The 15549-nt window shown below is 46.0% G+C and overlaps 1 protein-coding gene across 1 annotated transcript in view; it reads right to left on the bottom strand.

Annotated features, from left to right (window-relative positions):
* The window catches only part of mib1 (E3 ubiquitin-protein ligase mind bomb 1), a 591834-nt gene that overhangs the window by 3195 nt on the left and 573090 nt on the right, over positions 1-15549 (bottom strand). The window contains exons 10-14 of the mRNA XM_033465641.2: positions 2580-2799; positions 1818-2128; positions 1270-1444; positions 769-970; positions 123-280 (exon numbers count right to left, since the gene is read on the bottom strand). Coding sequence (XP_033321532.1) covers positions 123-280; positions 769-970; positions 1270-1444; positions 1818-2128; positions 2580-2799 — 1066 coding nt within the window. The remainder of the gene's footprint in view (positions 1-122; positions 281-768; positions 971-1269; positions 1445-1817; positions 2129-2579; positions 2800-15549) is intronic.

The following is a 15549-nucleotide window of genomic DNA, read 5'->3' as shown; positions in this document are numbered from 1 at the left end:
TACTCAAAGTTTCCACTGCTTTGCTGGGATGTATATACATATATATCTTGTGTGCATTATGCGCACGTAATCGCCAGGGAATTAGTGCGTGCATATTACAACCAATAACGCTTAATGCTCACCTGTTCCTTGATGTCCTGTAATTGCTGTTCAAGTTTCTCTATATCGCTGAGAGTTTTGTCGATGCTTTCGTTGTTTATGAGACATTCTCCGCTGCCAATCACTTGTTTGCTGGTTGCTGGCTCTTCTTCAGGATCGCTTTTCACCTCGGTTATATTACCTTTACATTAAAACATAAATTACAGTAAGTACAATAATTGTACAGTAATTTTCTAATTGCTTAAAATAATGTAAGCCATTCTAACGATGATGTATTATAAAAAGGATTATCGTTTAAACAATTTAAAAGACAGCCCAGCATGCAGTTGCTTACAAACTACATGTTTCATCGTTTCTCTACATTTTTTTAATTGTTGATCACAGTTGCAAGAATCGATAAATGATATTATACGGACAACTACTGTAGATGTGGCAAACTTGCTGTACATTTCCATGTGTTCATACGCACATAAACATCCGCAGTCTATTTATAGTGAATCCTTTAGCCTTGATACTTGCAGTTTACATTAGTATGAAAGCCACAGTGTATATTTCGTGTCGAAAGACTCCGATCAATTGATTTGAAACATTAATTTGAACATTTTGTAAAAATAAAAATGTATTTTTATTCTAATTGCGATCTTCGCGGGACTCTGTTTCCAATGATACCTGAAGTGTTGATACCCTTGACATAAGTGACATCCCCTCCGCCCCCGCAGCAGACGGACAACGGCACCATGTGTTGAATTTGAGCTCTACACTGGACGCATTTTTTCATAAGGGCTGCACAGCCTTCGCATGCACACATGTGTCCGCAGGGTCGAAATAATACTCCAGCTTTGCGATCCGAACACACGACGCATTCTTCGATCTACAAAAAAAAACGGATATTTTATTTCTTTTTTCAGTTCTAAAGAACAATTTTTTTTTATTAACTTGCCACTTCGATACACTAATCGCTTGCGAGAATTATTTAATTCTATGCTAAATATTAATAGAAAATACATTGTACTCTAACGTATCGTTACCTCTTCAATTTTATATTTTTCTAGAGAGGATTCGGAATTGTTTCTCCGTTTGTAGAAATATATAAAATTGTATGGGAAATGAGTTTGCAATATTCAGGATAAACGTGAAGCATTTGAATGCAGAAATACGTTGGATGCACACCTTCATTCTCGTCAGAACGTTCTCCCTGCAAATCAGACACTTCTTCACCCGCGGCGCACAAGTGTTGCAACAGGCAACATGTCCGCAGGGGTTGAAAAGCATTTCACGTTTTCCATCTGAGCAGACCAAACACTCGTCGATCGTTGCTGATGGCGGAGTCGTTCCAATACTGTGCCTGGAAACATAATTACATTTAAATGTCGGATTCCGTGACTGACAGATAAATATCTGCTCTTCAAATCATAATCTATTCTCCATTTAGAATTACATCGAATTAAAATGAATAACAGCATCTTAAGCCTCGGATTACATAAATAGAAATTTACTACCGTTCTTCAACACCAAACAATGATCTCACATAAGTCTGTATCCAAAGCGCAAGATTCAAATATTTCATTCTATATCTTATGCTATTAAATACAAGATTAAAATATCGAATGCTATTAATCCTTTTACACTATTAATTCTTTGAGGATTTTAAAAAGTGTTCTGAATATTTTTCTGAGTTTCGGAATTGCCAGGTAGCAAGAGAGATTAGGGTTACTAACGACTCCCTGTCTTTGTGGCAAGTAGTCAATGTTTTGCAGAGGTTTGGATCCGGGCATAGGTCAAGGGGTGTTTGTCCTTTCTTGTTCTTGAGCCCCAGGTCAGCGCCATGGGCTGCCAGGAAGCAGGCAATGAAGGAGCTGCTCTTCTTGTCTAAGCCCTGCGCCCCTAAACAAATCAGGAGACGTCCGACGTCCTGGACATCCTGCAGCTGTCGCAGCTGCGATAACGTGTGATATCGCAGGGCCTCGTGCAGAGGTGTGTCACCGTCCTTGTCCGCGACATTTAGGTTTGCACCTTCGCGCACCAGCAGCTGTGACAAAATTTATGATTGCTGATTAATCGCTCAATGTCCATGCAGATCTCATCCCCTAACTCACACGTGCCGTATCAACTGTACAATAAGCTGTCTTTTACGAATTGCTCGAGTTTCTAAGGCTGCAAGAAGATGAAATGGATCTTTCAGCATTTTTTACGGAAACAGTCGCGAATATTTTGCGAATAATTCTTTTTGCGTTCGAAAGGAAGGACTTTTAGGTAGTCCTTAGAACTTTTTCATTGCAAAAACTTGTTCATTTAGGGGCGTACGTTCCAGATAGAGTGTTCTGAGAGAGCGGCCTTTGAGAGTTCTTTGCAAGAAAAGTTGCAGACAATTCGGAATAATTCTTTTTGCGTTCGTAAGGTGGTACATTCGGATGGTTCTCGGTACTTTTTATCGTTACGAAATGACCGCCACTTCCCCGGAAATAATTTTTAGAACGTACACGGACGATCTGCGTGTGCTGCCGCTCGACAGCGAGGTGCAGCGCGGTCTGCAGATTGACGTTCTGCAGATCCAGGTCAGCTTTCCCGAAACGTGCCAGCTGTTCCGCGACTTCCACGTGGTTGTTCAAGGCGGCCAAATGAAGAGCCGTGTACCCATCGTCCTTTTTCTCATCCACCAGCCAGGGTCGAGGAAGTTTCGACAGCAGCACCCGCATAGCACTGCAATTAAAACAAAAAGGAGTTTAGTTTCGGTTAGTTCGAGCATTCGTTGGTTTGCTTCAACAGCAATTGAACAACAAAAAATCGCACAGCAATCGTTCTTAGCTTATTTTAAAGGGTGAAGTATCTACTTTCGACGTGCCCAAGTTGCAGTTCCTACAAAAATTATACTGGTTCAAAAAAAATTAAATATTTTATAATACCCTAGTATGATTAAATCTTGAGTCGAGGATCCTCGATGTTCGACTTACTATAACTTCGAGAAAGAAAATCGCACATCGATCTGCTTCAGCTTATTTTAAAGCTTAAAGTTTGCACTTTAATGTCCACTATTTTCTTTTTTTATGCCTGGACCATTGTGAAAAGCGCTCGGTGATCAAGAATTGTATCTTAGAAAAAATTTCGAGCATGACGGTCATCGCGAAGTTGAAAAAATCGTAGCATCGAGAAAACGAGTCGGACAGTGATCAACCTCGGCTCATTTCGAAGCTCAAAGACTCTACTTTGAAAGACCGTAAGGTATTTTTCCCGTTGCTTAAACGTTAAGTCGCTGACAAACGATTTCGGAACAGGCGATCCGGAAATCGGCAATTTCGCTGGAAAATGCAATATGGATTTGTTATTGGAAGCCGCGCAATCAATTATCCGACAAACGTTTGTAATTCGACGCCATATCATTGCCTCGCATTAGCGAGGATCGGCGCAGCTAACCGATGATAAATCACACGAAATCAAACAGATATATTCGTCATTTAGGTGTTTTCACCATCGATCGCCGCGGTACGCTCCGTTTGCCGAAATCCTTTCGGTTTATAATTGCTCCATGATTAACACTGCCGTCTATTGATCAACAAACACCCGAAATCTCTGATTAGCAGAATTCGGAGGCTACCAAAACCGTCTAATTAATTTTTCACAGCTCCCCATCATTAATCCCCAACAGTCGCGGCAAAGAATTCGACTGTCAACTTCGTCGATTCTTGGAATTCAAATTGTGCGAGTAAAAAATACAGTTCTTACAGAAAATTGTTCCTCAGCCTCCCCTAAACGAGATAGCATAGATCGACGACGTCGTTGTAAACGTTGGAACGTATTTGAACAATTTTCAAAGGGTCGCGTTTCCACGATTTCGTTGGAGGATCTCGCGTTTGCGTGCGCGTATTTTGAAAATTAGGAGAACGAGGGCGAATCGGGGTGTGCATTACGCGATAGAACAATCCTAAACGAGTAAACAACATTCTAGTAGTTTTGTTCGGAACGTTAAAACAAAGCCTGGCCGAATATTTTCCGCGGTTCTTCCGGGTCAGTTAATCAATTTACGGCTATCGACACAATGGCGGCCGCTCTCGATCCCTTCTGAATATTTATACCGATAAAATCGGCCGATTCGCGGCCCGTGATTGCAGTTGCAGTTGCACCCGACCGTTTCCCGGGCTCGCCTTAATATAATAAAAAAAAAAAGGGAAAAAGAGAAAAATACGGCGGACCGGGGTGCCGTAAAATTTTGATGGTCTTCCCGGCGCGAACCGGCGGACGTAAAACCGTGTAACGGCCCCGAGAAATCGAATAAAATGGCGGACGAGGGCTGTTAGGCGACGGGCAAATCGATCCCGCGCGATAAAACGACAATTATACCGAAACCGGCCGCGAGTAATCGACTGTTTGCGTTAATCGGGCAAACAGTATTTTTCTGTTTGAGCCGGCTGACCCGATCAATTTGCTCTCCTTATTGTTCCGACTATTGATTGGGACCGCGAGCACGCAAATATTATCGTTCAGAAAATAAATGTCGGGCCGGAACGGACGATTCCCGACGAATAAATAATTATGAACGCGCTCCAATTAGCTTCGCTTTAATCAGCGATTTTAGAGTAACACACCGTTCTCCGAGCTATCGTAACTTCGTGAACAAAAATCGTACAGCGATCGAATTTAGCTCATTTCAAAGGACTGATCCTCCAGTTCCAACACCCCTACTTGATTTTTCTCTTGGGACTTTTCTCTCGATCAGAAAATTTAATATTGCACGCGACTCCCAGCGATCGAAGATGTACGCGACGTAGAGATATTCTTCATGTTTGATCTACAGTAACTTCGTGGGAAAAAATCGCTCAGCTCAATTTAAAGAGCGAAGCTTCTACTTTTATCATCTATGTGCGATCAATCATTAAAAAATTTATTCAACCTTGGGGAATTGATAATCGCAAACCACCCCCGCGGTTCAAAAACGATCGTTGAAGTATGTACCAGGAAGCGTAACATCCTGTACAAAAATCATACAACAATCAAAATTAGCTCATTTTAAAGCTCAAAGTCTTCTCTTTAATTAGCCTTAAATAACTCGCCCTCTACGATTTTTCCCTGGCCGGGAAATACTAATCCTGCACACCCCGGCGACTGAAATCTGACGGAAGCGTAGTCGAGCGGCATTTTTATCGAACGCAACGCAGCCTGATGCAATCGAAAGTGTATTTAAGGAACACTCCCCCCCTCCCCGGAGATAGGAGTAGCCGAGACAGGGCAGGTAATTTTAATAGACGGCTCGTAGATTCGAGGCGAGTTTCGCAGTTTATCTGGAAAACGGTGGCTGACGGTTATCGAATGTGTACGTGACAAGTCGAAACACGTGCACGGTTGCACGACAAAAACATATGCATGTCTGTTGCATCCCATCCCCTCCCCAGCCGTGGTGCAGCCTCGAGGAGGTCCTCGAGGGGGACAGCTGTCACGTCTCTTTCCGCCTATGCCCTCGAGAAAACTCGGTCCATGGGGTCCGTGCCGGCGCGACCGTGCTCGAGAAACGTGGCCGTCCGCGGAAAGGAAATCTCTCAAATTGGAGACGTCTCCAGAAATTAGAACGTTATGCAATCGGTCCAGGAATATCCGCTTCCCAAACACCGGCGCATTTATTTTATTCGAGCGCGACAGACGAGCGACGACGCATTTCCACCGCGAGAAGTTCCGGCTCGCGAATTTCCACGGAACCTCGGACGATCTTCCTCCGATTCGAGCCGGCACGAACTCGAAGATCAACGTCTTCGTATACAGTTCTAGAATATTGAAGCACGATATTTTTTACAAGCGTTGCATTGCTCTTGGAACAAGACGAAGCTCAAAATGATCCGTTTTGGTTTAAGTTTCACGACTTCGAACAGTCGCACCGAAGTCGAAACATTTTTCCCAAGACTGTAACAGGTACGAAAACGAAGATCGACGTCTGCCCTTTGCGACGAGCCCTTAACCGTCCAAGTGCGATTTTTTTTTACAGGCGTTTCGATACGCCTCGAACGAGCGGAAGCCGGAAACGATGATACGTTTCCCTCTTCCGGTATTGTTGACTTCGAACGTTTACGCCGCGCTTAAAGAATATCTCGCATGACTGAAACTGCCGCGAACTTGAAGATCGCAGTCCGCTCTTCGCAATGGCACCGTAAAAATCGACCGGTAGCGTTCTCGGGAATCACGGGCGACGAAGCGTCGTCGACAGCGAAACGACGATTCCCGCCCGGTGATTCGCCGAGTTGTTTATTAAAATCGATGAAGGCATATTGTCCCGTTTGCAGAACTGCTTCGTCCTTGAGGCGAAGTGCACTTTAAAGTCGGCGTCCGAGCAAACATGGCCGGTAACGCGGCGGGCATCGTTGCGCAATACGCGCATAAATTAGCGCGATTGAGCGAGTTAGCGGCGGATTAATTGATAGAACATTTTCTGGTCCGGGATCGCAATAATATCGCGGTCCCCGTGACGTCACCCGCTGCTCGGTCGCTGCGGATGACACCTGTATGACGTATCTTCTGCCGTGGTACGTGTTGTGACGCGCTCAAATATCGAACATGTCGCTGTCACACGGTGTCTCGTTCTGTTAGACGCGAGCCCGTGACATGCACAACCGTACGTCGCATCGTGTTGCAATTTGCTCGACGGCGAATGCTAGATAAACCGGCGCCCTGCCACTCTCCAACTATCTATCGACTTTCCTCCGACTTCCCGCCATTTCTTTTTTCTTTTTTCTTTTTCAATTCGAAACCGTCGCCGCTCGATACACGGCCGATTTTTCCGTCGCGAGCGAATTTCCCATTTTGGTTCGGTCAATGGTGAAATATTCGGGATTTTACGGGCTCGCTGGAGAGAGGACACTTCGATCTACCGGTTTGTGCCGATCTTAATCGTTAAACAAATTTTCCGAGCTCGCCGCAAAGGTTTCGTGTAAACAATCTTGGAAGAACAATGATTTTCCGCTTGCTCGCGCTCGAAGTGCAATAACGCGCTTGTGAAAAATCGCACGTCAATTTTCGGGGGCTTGTTAGAAAGGGCAGACTTCAATCTACAAAATCGTGTCGGTCTCGGTCGTAAAAAAAAATATTGCCAACTCTCCGGAGACGTTCGAATCGAGAATTCTCCGGAGGGCGAGTCATCTTCGCGTTCCACCCTGCCGTTTCATACGAAATTATATTAGAAGAAACGATGCTACAGATATCGAAACTAGAATCTTCACCCTTTCGAACAAGCCAAGGTAGACCACCGTTCAATTTTCTCGCACGAAGTTGCATTGCGTCGAATATTAACGATTCCGCAGCGAAGTGATCGCAAACGTACAATGTTCTAGTGCAAACAAGATCCTAAGAATACGGCAGCACTCGGCGACATTAAACTAGAATCTTCAAGCTTCAGAATGAGCTAAAATAGATGCTCGTGCCGTAATTCTTGGCGAAGTTACGCTAAATCGAACAATTCGAATCGCTCATTTCCAATTCCATAAAATACCGCCTTCGCTTCCTCCCCCGAACCGACTCGCCGAAGATCGTCTTAAAAAATCCAGCTTACGGACGTGAAAATTAGAATCTTCGCCCGTGAAAATAAGCCCAATTGGGCCTCCGTCCGATCACTGCTTCCCGAATCAAAGCGGCCGAGACATTCTCGTCGCGTTCCATCTCCAACCCCGAAGGGTTGAACCCTTTCGCCGAGGTTGCAACGTTTCTCGAAATCCCGGTGTTTCCGCGAATCCGCGCCGCGTCGTGTGGGCCAGCAAGCATCCAGATCTGGGCGATGAATGGCTCGGTTCAACATACTCGCGCCGATACTCGAATCTCGGCGTCGCCGTCGTATCGGTATCATCCTACACGTGTGCCCGACCTTACATGTGCATTATATACATACATATATCGCGCGTTCAGTGAGTCACTGACAAACGGGGCATCATCGCAGGGTCTGCGGCTGCACTCTTCTGCACTCGGTGCACTGTTCCGCCGGTCTCTGCTCGATCGCGAGTGACTCAGTCGCGTAGTGCTAAATATAATTGACACAGTGCAACCTGGGCCCCGACGAAACACTTCGATCCGCATCTGCGATCCGCGGAGAGATCTTCCCGCGGATAAATTAGGCACTTCGGGGAGACGCACCGATACATATATACCACCGATGTACCGCGATCCTCCTTTTTCCCGTCTACGACACGTCGGCGATCCACCGTGACGATCCAGTGAATGACGCAGTGATCTATTTTTCTATCGATCCGCCTCGGGAATTGTAGATTCCGGGCTCGGGTTCTCCAGTGATCACAAGTTCGAGCCGGTTGGAGCTTACGGTTCGCACCTTAGGCGAGTCGAAAGGGGAGGAAACGAGCTTTTCAACGAGCCTAAGTAGGTTGCTATTCGATTATTTTCGGCGGAGTTAATATTGGTTAAAGATCGCCATTTTTCCACCGGGATTTAATCGCTGTTTCGTCGCTGGGGTACACATGATTTGTGATTTTCCGTTGTACAACAATTTTGTAGAGTGGCGGCGCGTAGGGCTGCTGGAAGCGAAGGTTTCGAGCTTCAAAATGAGCTATGGTAAACTGTCGTTTGATTTTTTTTAACGAAGTTATAATTGGTTAAAGACTCATATGTTTAATTCTTAGAATTAATAGCATCATCTTGCAATTCCTTGATCGTCGTATTTTTTAGAAGCGCCCTTAGGGAAAAGAGCATACGCTCTTTAAAAGCAGAAACTCTGACCTTCGAAACCAGCCTAATTAAACGATTCTCCGATTTTTTCCCGGCAAGTTACGATAGATCGAACGTCGTCTTGCTCGATCGATCAACGATTCTGAATCAACTGTACGCGATTGCTATGATCATCCTGCACTCTAATTCAACGGAGGCAACGCAAATGCCTAAAATTGCACAATATTCTTCCCGCTGGCATACTTCTCGCAGCGTTCAATATTTAATTTAAACTTCACAACTGCTTCGCAAACTTCGAACTTTCCCTAATCGTTATCTCCCATTTTCGAACATAAATTACATTTTCTACAGTTTGTTGGTAAAAGTTCCAGCCATCCCCTATAATTAATGAGAGTCTAAACACTGAAAGAGACGGTCGGAGAAAGAATTAATAACGCCGGATGAAAAAGCAGTCGCGCGAACATCTTTGTCTATGCACCATTCCGTAGATCTCCGCGAAATGCACGCAAATGCATATACATAGTTGCATACAGTTGCAGTAGACACGTGAGTGTCCAAAGTCCAACGAGGTAAACGTCCCTATTCGCGGCTATGCTCTTATTGTCGGCCAATTGTGTGCCTCTCTTATTAAAAACCGCAAACTGACGTTCAAGGCTACGATATATCTAATCCGTTCGCGATGCATCTGATAACGGAACAATTCACAAAACATTTAGAAAGCAAAACTCATCCCCGTCGATTCTCCGAAACATTAATTTCACACCGTTGAACCGTAAAATCTTTGGCAAGTCGCAAAATTCGCTCTTACGAATTGGAATTGTAAATTAGAATTTCAATAAATGCCGGAGCAGAGTTCTCGGCAAGAAAATTATATTACAAATTCGAATATAAATTGAAATTAATATCGGAGCAGAGCTTCCGGCAAGAAAATCAATTACAAATTAGGATATAAATTGAAATTAATGTCGGAGTAGAGTTTCTAGTAAGAAACATAATTAATGTTAACGCGGCTCGAGCCAGCTAGCTTTCCTTAAAATGTCTGCCCGATTAATGAAATCGCCTGTTATCACTGGCGGGTCCGATAAATTGCTTTCGACGTTAAATGAATTTAAAGGTCAGCGTAACATCTCGTGCAAACAAATAGATACAGCGAATCCCTAAATCGCGGAACGGTTTATCTCGCATATTCCATTTATCTTCGTACGTCTCGCATGCGTCTTCCTCGGTGCAGAGGAGATTGTTCCGAAGTTTTCGGATTTCCTATCAGTCATTCGCGCGGAGGAGCCGGTTCGATCAGGGTCCCGCGTGATAAATAAACCTTCAATTTCGCGTTCCGCGCCTTCCTGTCCATCAATTCTTCAATTCTTCAATTCCTGGTCCCGCGAGCGTCGGATAAATTCCCGAGGAAAGAACAATCCTCCCGGCTTCTCTCTCTCCTACATCCTCGATAATTCATTAAACAACAGCCAAGAGAAATATATTCTTTCACGGATTACCGGGAAAATGTGTGTTTCCGGTCATTTTTCTTCATTAGATTTTCCTTGTTCCTGCGCATCGTTTCAAATAATTATTATTCCAGCAATTTTCAGAGAAATTCTCTCCGATCTGAATTCTAACGATTTCTGCGTCACCTGTAATTATTATAGAACGGTTTATAAACAATACCAAAAGACATTCAGCAAAATGTAGGCCGAGAAACAGTTTCAACAAATTATCTGGAAAATCGACGATAATTTTTCAAGATCGAAATTTTCGCTTCGAGTTTCGAAACGGTCTGAAGAATCGCTCGAAAGATTATTTGAGAAATTGATAATAACGTTCGAGGATCGAACGCGACACCGCCGAAACAATAATATCGATTTCGTCGACGAGATTCGAGCCAGCAAACGACCGGAGCGTGTAAATCGGTTGACTGGGCCGCGCGTTTCCTATTGATTCGCGATTTGTTTAGTGGAAAAGGTGAATTAGGGATCGGTTAATGGAACTTTCAACGATGCACAACCGTCGACATTGTCAGTCGACACTGGCAATCCCCTCGTGGCTCTGTTGTTAAATACGCTTGATTTGCTACGGCTAAAAAGACCCGGCTGGGCATGGACCGTGATTGCATTGCCGCTGCAATTCCGCTCTTAACGTTGTTCAGCGTTTTTCAACAATTTTTGTAACAACTTTCCCGGGATATTATCAACGTCGACCGGAACGCGCAATATGCAGATCGATATCTCCGTCGCGAAACGTTCTACCGACAAATTTCAAAACGAAACCAATTTTTGCTTCCTTGCGCCCTGTTTCACCTCGATATTCTGCAATTCATTTGTCTTCCAATCGAGTAGAATTGGTTGTATATTATATTTCATTCGCGTAGAGCACGCTCGGCGGGCGTTTTTTTCGTCATGGACCGCCCTAAGTGGGCGTGGCCACGTTGCTCTTGATTTTAATCCGAGCTTAGGAGTACAGTAAATTCTCCCTAATTGATCCGCAACTCGGAGATACGATTATTCGAGCCGAGCAATCAAATTTGGCGCTTTGAGAGAGAGAGAGAGAGATAACTAGGGAGAATTTACAGCAATCCAGCGCAATCTAGAGAAGCCAAACCGCGCCATTTTCACTACGAATTACCAGCGGTGGGCGTGGCCTCTTCGCTCCTAAGCTCCAGAGCTCTACCAGGTCCACATTGTCATGGCAAAGAGCAAACGTCGAACAGATTATTTGAAGTTCGATTGATAAGCAGCACGGTGGCGAGGATATCGGGGGTGGGGCGGGGTATCTGAACGAAAACTAAATCACAACTACCAACTAATTCCATCCGCGGAGTTCCGGCTCCGTGTGGAGGCGCGACGAAATGGAGGAGAGACCGAGCAGGGGGAAAAAACGCCGCGGGGGTGGAGGGAGAGTGCAAGAAGCACTTCAATCGCAGCACTTTGGCTCGAGCCGCGTAATTTATGCGTTCAATACCCGACCGCGGCACCCGGCCAGCCATTCCGGCTCTCGGAAAAAATATATTAATTCCGGACTCCTTTAAAAGTTATTGCAAAAGGAGTTGGTTACGCGGGTGGCGAGCGGCCAGGGGGGGGGGTGGCAACCACGAACTTTCCCGCGATGTAAATGACTTCCGCGATAAAATATGACGACGCTTGTGGACAAATCGCAGGTGCGACTGTGTGGGGACACGGGCGGCTGCTCTTCTCGCGGCTACGCCTATGCGCGAAGCGCAAAAACACCTTCGCGTTACTTTTATGACGCTTTCTATAACTAATTCTTTATAACTTTTCTAAAGTTTTGTTGTTTATAATTCGATAAACAGTGCGAAGCCGCATGATCGTCACGCCGAATCCACGCAGTCGAAGGCCACGCCCGCGAGCGAGCGCCACGCCCCCGAACGCCCACCTCCTTTAACACTCCGCTGTCACTTCGTACTCGGAACACGCGTGTCATACTGCTGGTCACACTCTGACCCGGTTCAGTTTACAAACTGTCGCTCAAAAACTAGCAGCACTATCGGGACCAAAAAAATTCAGGACACAATTTGAACATTCTAGAACATCGTTTTCCCAATTGGAACTCGATATCTCGCTTCCAAGTATATCGAATTAATTCATGCTTCTCGTGAAAATATCACTTTTTCGAAAAAAGAAAATGTGGGACATGTCGAGGCTACGCGAGGAGCTCAGACAAAAATGATCTTTCGACTATGCAACTCCTTCCGCGGAAAACCACCCGCGGCCACACCCTCTAACAATAAGTACGCGTCGCCCAGTGGCGGCGCATTAACGCGGATCCAGGTGAGTCTTAACGATCGCCGGTTGAAAAACAGAATTACCCGGAACAGAATCGAACAATACCGGGCCGGAGATGGAAAAGTAAGAAAAACCGGGGGGATCAGGCGGAGGGAAACAACGTCTTTACGCGGCGTTGTCCTTATAAAGCAGCTGGTAATTCTCACGTTATCAGCGAGATTACCAGGGGGAGCCGGGAGGACCTTAAATAAGATCTTAAAATACAGAACGGTAATCCTCGAGACGCCCGGGCGACGTAACATTTTCATTTCACCGAAGCCGCCCACCTCCCCTCCCACCCGGCGCCTCCGCGCCGGAGCCATTCAGCTCGCGGTGAACTCCAATTTTCTATTCGCATGACTTTTTCGCGCGGGAGCCGCGTTGTCCGGCAACGAGATGAAAGCACCGAAGCCCGGCTCGACCTATTTCTCATCGTAACGACTCGACGGAAACGAGAAACGCGAGGGATGTTGCGTTATTTTCGAATAATGAGTTTGTTTGCGTCGCCAGCCACGCGTAAACGCGGCGGGCTCTTCGCTGCGGATGACTCGGGGTGGGCGGTGCTCGGGCCGGCCCCTCGCGGCGACGCCTTTGCTCGCCCTCGTCGCTCTCGTTGCTCTCTTTCGGCGCGGAAAGCGCTAATGGACGTTTCGAATTAGCATCTGCATCTTCGCTTCGAGTTTGCGATAATTAATTGCTCCCGTTGCCCCCCGAATGCGTACGCCATTGGCTTTCTCGTTTCTCTTGCTCTATCCGGGCGGCGTGCAAACTCCGAACGGAGCTTTAAAACTATTGTGCGCCGGCTTTTGTGGCTTTTAAACAAACCCAAAATGATGACAAACAATGCGCGCACTTGTCTTTGTTCGAAAAATTGCTAATTTTAGGGGAACGCGGCCGGGGCCGCCGGGCTTAATGGATCTGAAGAGCCGAGGGGGGTGGGGGCGGGGTGGCCGCGCTTTAACGTTTCATTAAAGGAACGTTGAACCATTTCCCGGTGATTCTCTCTGGTTATAGTAACACGGACAAACTCCGTCCGGCCGATGTGTGTATCGGGTTACGAGTTCGCCGGTGAAAATAGCCTTTTGCCCGCGTTAGTGGCGCGTCGGTTAAAGACTTAAGGGCGGCCCGCGGCTGTCTCAGAACTTTATCTAATCGTCTCTGCGTCGTACGAACCGCGGGAACGGAATAACAAAAATATAGTTGTACGAGAAAAGTGACCGGAGACGTCGCTTTCCTCCCCCCACCCCCCCTTTGCTGCGCGTGCCAAATTCAACTTCTCCCTTTTGCAGCGCGCATCGAACTCGGACTTCCTTCTTCGCGGTGTACACGAAACTTCGACGTCGCCCTTAGCAGCGGTATTTTATTATGTACTCGACGTTTAAACGACTTCTAAGAAACTCGGCTTTAGGGACGCGACGCTTGCTTGTGTAAGACTCGGCGTGGAAGACGGTCTCGGACGCTTCCTTAGAGCGTCGCGACGCTGTTCTCCGTTCGATGCCGAGGTGGAATCCTTCGGCACTTGCGTCGCGACGTCTCCGTCCGTATCTAAAATTACTGGCAGCAGCCGAAGACGATGCATTCGCATTCGGTCCGGTGAGCCGTGCGAAAACGAGAGCCACTACAGGCTTACGGCCTAATACAGCCCCTATTTTTGGAGCGTCGCGCTGACGCCACGGCAGAGACAACTTTCCGTAAAAGAAAATCGACGTTTCTTACCCCCCTTACCCCGTACCCGCTCTACGCCTCCCCCCCCACCTTCCTTAACATTCTGACCTCGGGAATTATTATTGTCGAAACCCCTCCTCCCTATTTCTCCAATTACAATTGTAAAGAATGCCTTTATATTTTTCTGCGGCGTGTCGTTATTAATAGAAACGTTGCTCAATCAATCGTTAGCAACCTCTTCGCTGTGTTCCTCGATACCCTAACTACAGACCCCTCCCCCTGTTTTCCAATTAAAATTATAAAGTCGCATTGCTTGGAATTTTGATGCAATTAATGTCGTGCTTTTTTTGAAATTGCGGATTAAGATGTGGAATATAAAAGAAACACGAAGAATCGCGTTGAACTATATATGCGAATAAATTATGTTCACGAGTGTGCAACCGTGCTACGTCAACGCTATGATAGATAGTCAATGCGCTCGCGCTCGTCCGCCCTTCCACACATATCCAGCATTATTTATGTACAATGATATTTTAAGTTGAATATTTGGCAACCACTTCTGGCGGAAGAACGAAACTCGTTTGCATTCCACGCTTATCATCTCATCTGCAATTTCGTGCTAGGAATAGCGTACGCGTGATCATAGTCGTCAACTTATTGCTCCGCGATATATAAATATCGTGAGAAGCTGAATGATCGAGAAACCCGTAACAAGATTGAATTAGAACGCTGTCAACACTTCCCGTAGTTTTGCCGTGACGAATTCAGAGGAATCGTTCCTGCCAAATGCAAAACCCACCCCCGTGTCGCCAGAAATCGCGGGAACCGTTAAATTCAAATTTCGCTCCAGTTCCAGCATTGACAAAAAAAAATGGCGTCGCCGCGGAGAACTTCAAAGGGCAATAATTGTCCGCCACGGTGAATCCCCGCCGGAGACTTCCCGTTAACATTGAAAAATTAAGCTAGGTCGCTGCATAAATTACCATAGCTCGCGACGCAGTAAAACTGTCAAACGACGCCATTAATCCCTAACGTCTTTTATACGCCGGCATTTTTCCGTTAAACAGGGCCCCGGGCAGCGTGCTTACTCAAAATAACTAAATTGATCCCATTAAACTCCCTTAAACTACCACTTTATGGCCGGTGTCGCGAACACCTAATGAAACGTGTATCTCAAACTGATAATAAAATGGTAGCACGGCTTGGTAGTATCCTGGCCGCGGAGCGTGCCAGTGCGACCTCCTCCCCCCACCCCCATAAAAAATCTCCACGGAATAACAATTACATTTACACGTTGTTTAATTTGTAGCGGGGACGAGTTCGAATCGGCAGAACTCGTGTTCGAAGCGCTGGCGAGCTGGCT

This window comes from Megalopta genalis, chromosome 5 (assembly GCF_051020955.1).
Source record: "Megalopta genalis isolate 19385.01 chromosome 5, iyMegGena1_principal, whole genome shotgun sequence".
NCBI classification, from domain to species: domain Eukaryota; kingdom Metazoa; phylum Arthropoda; class Insecta; order Hymenoptera; family Halictidae; genus Megalopta; species Megalopta genalis.
Note: the sequence above shows the minus strand (reverse complement) of the source record. Positions and strands in the feature narration are given on the sequence as shown.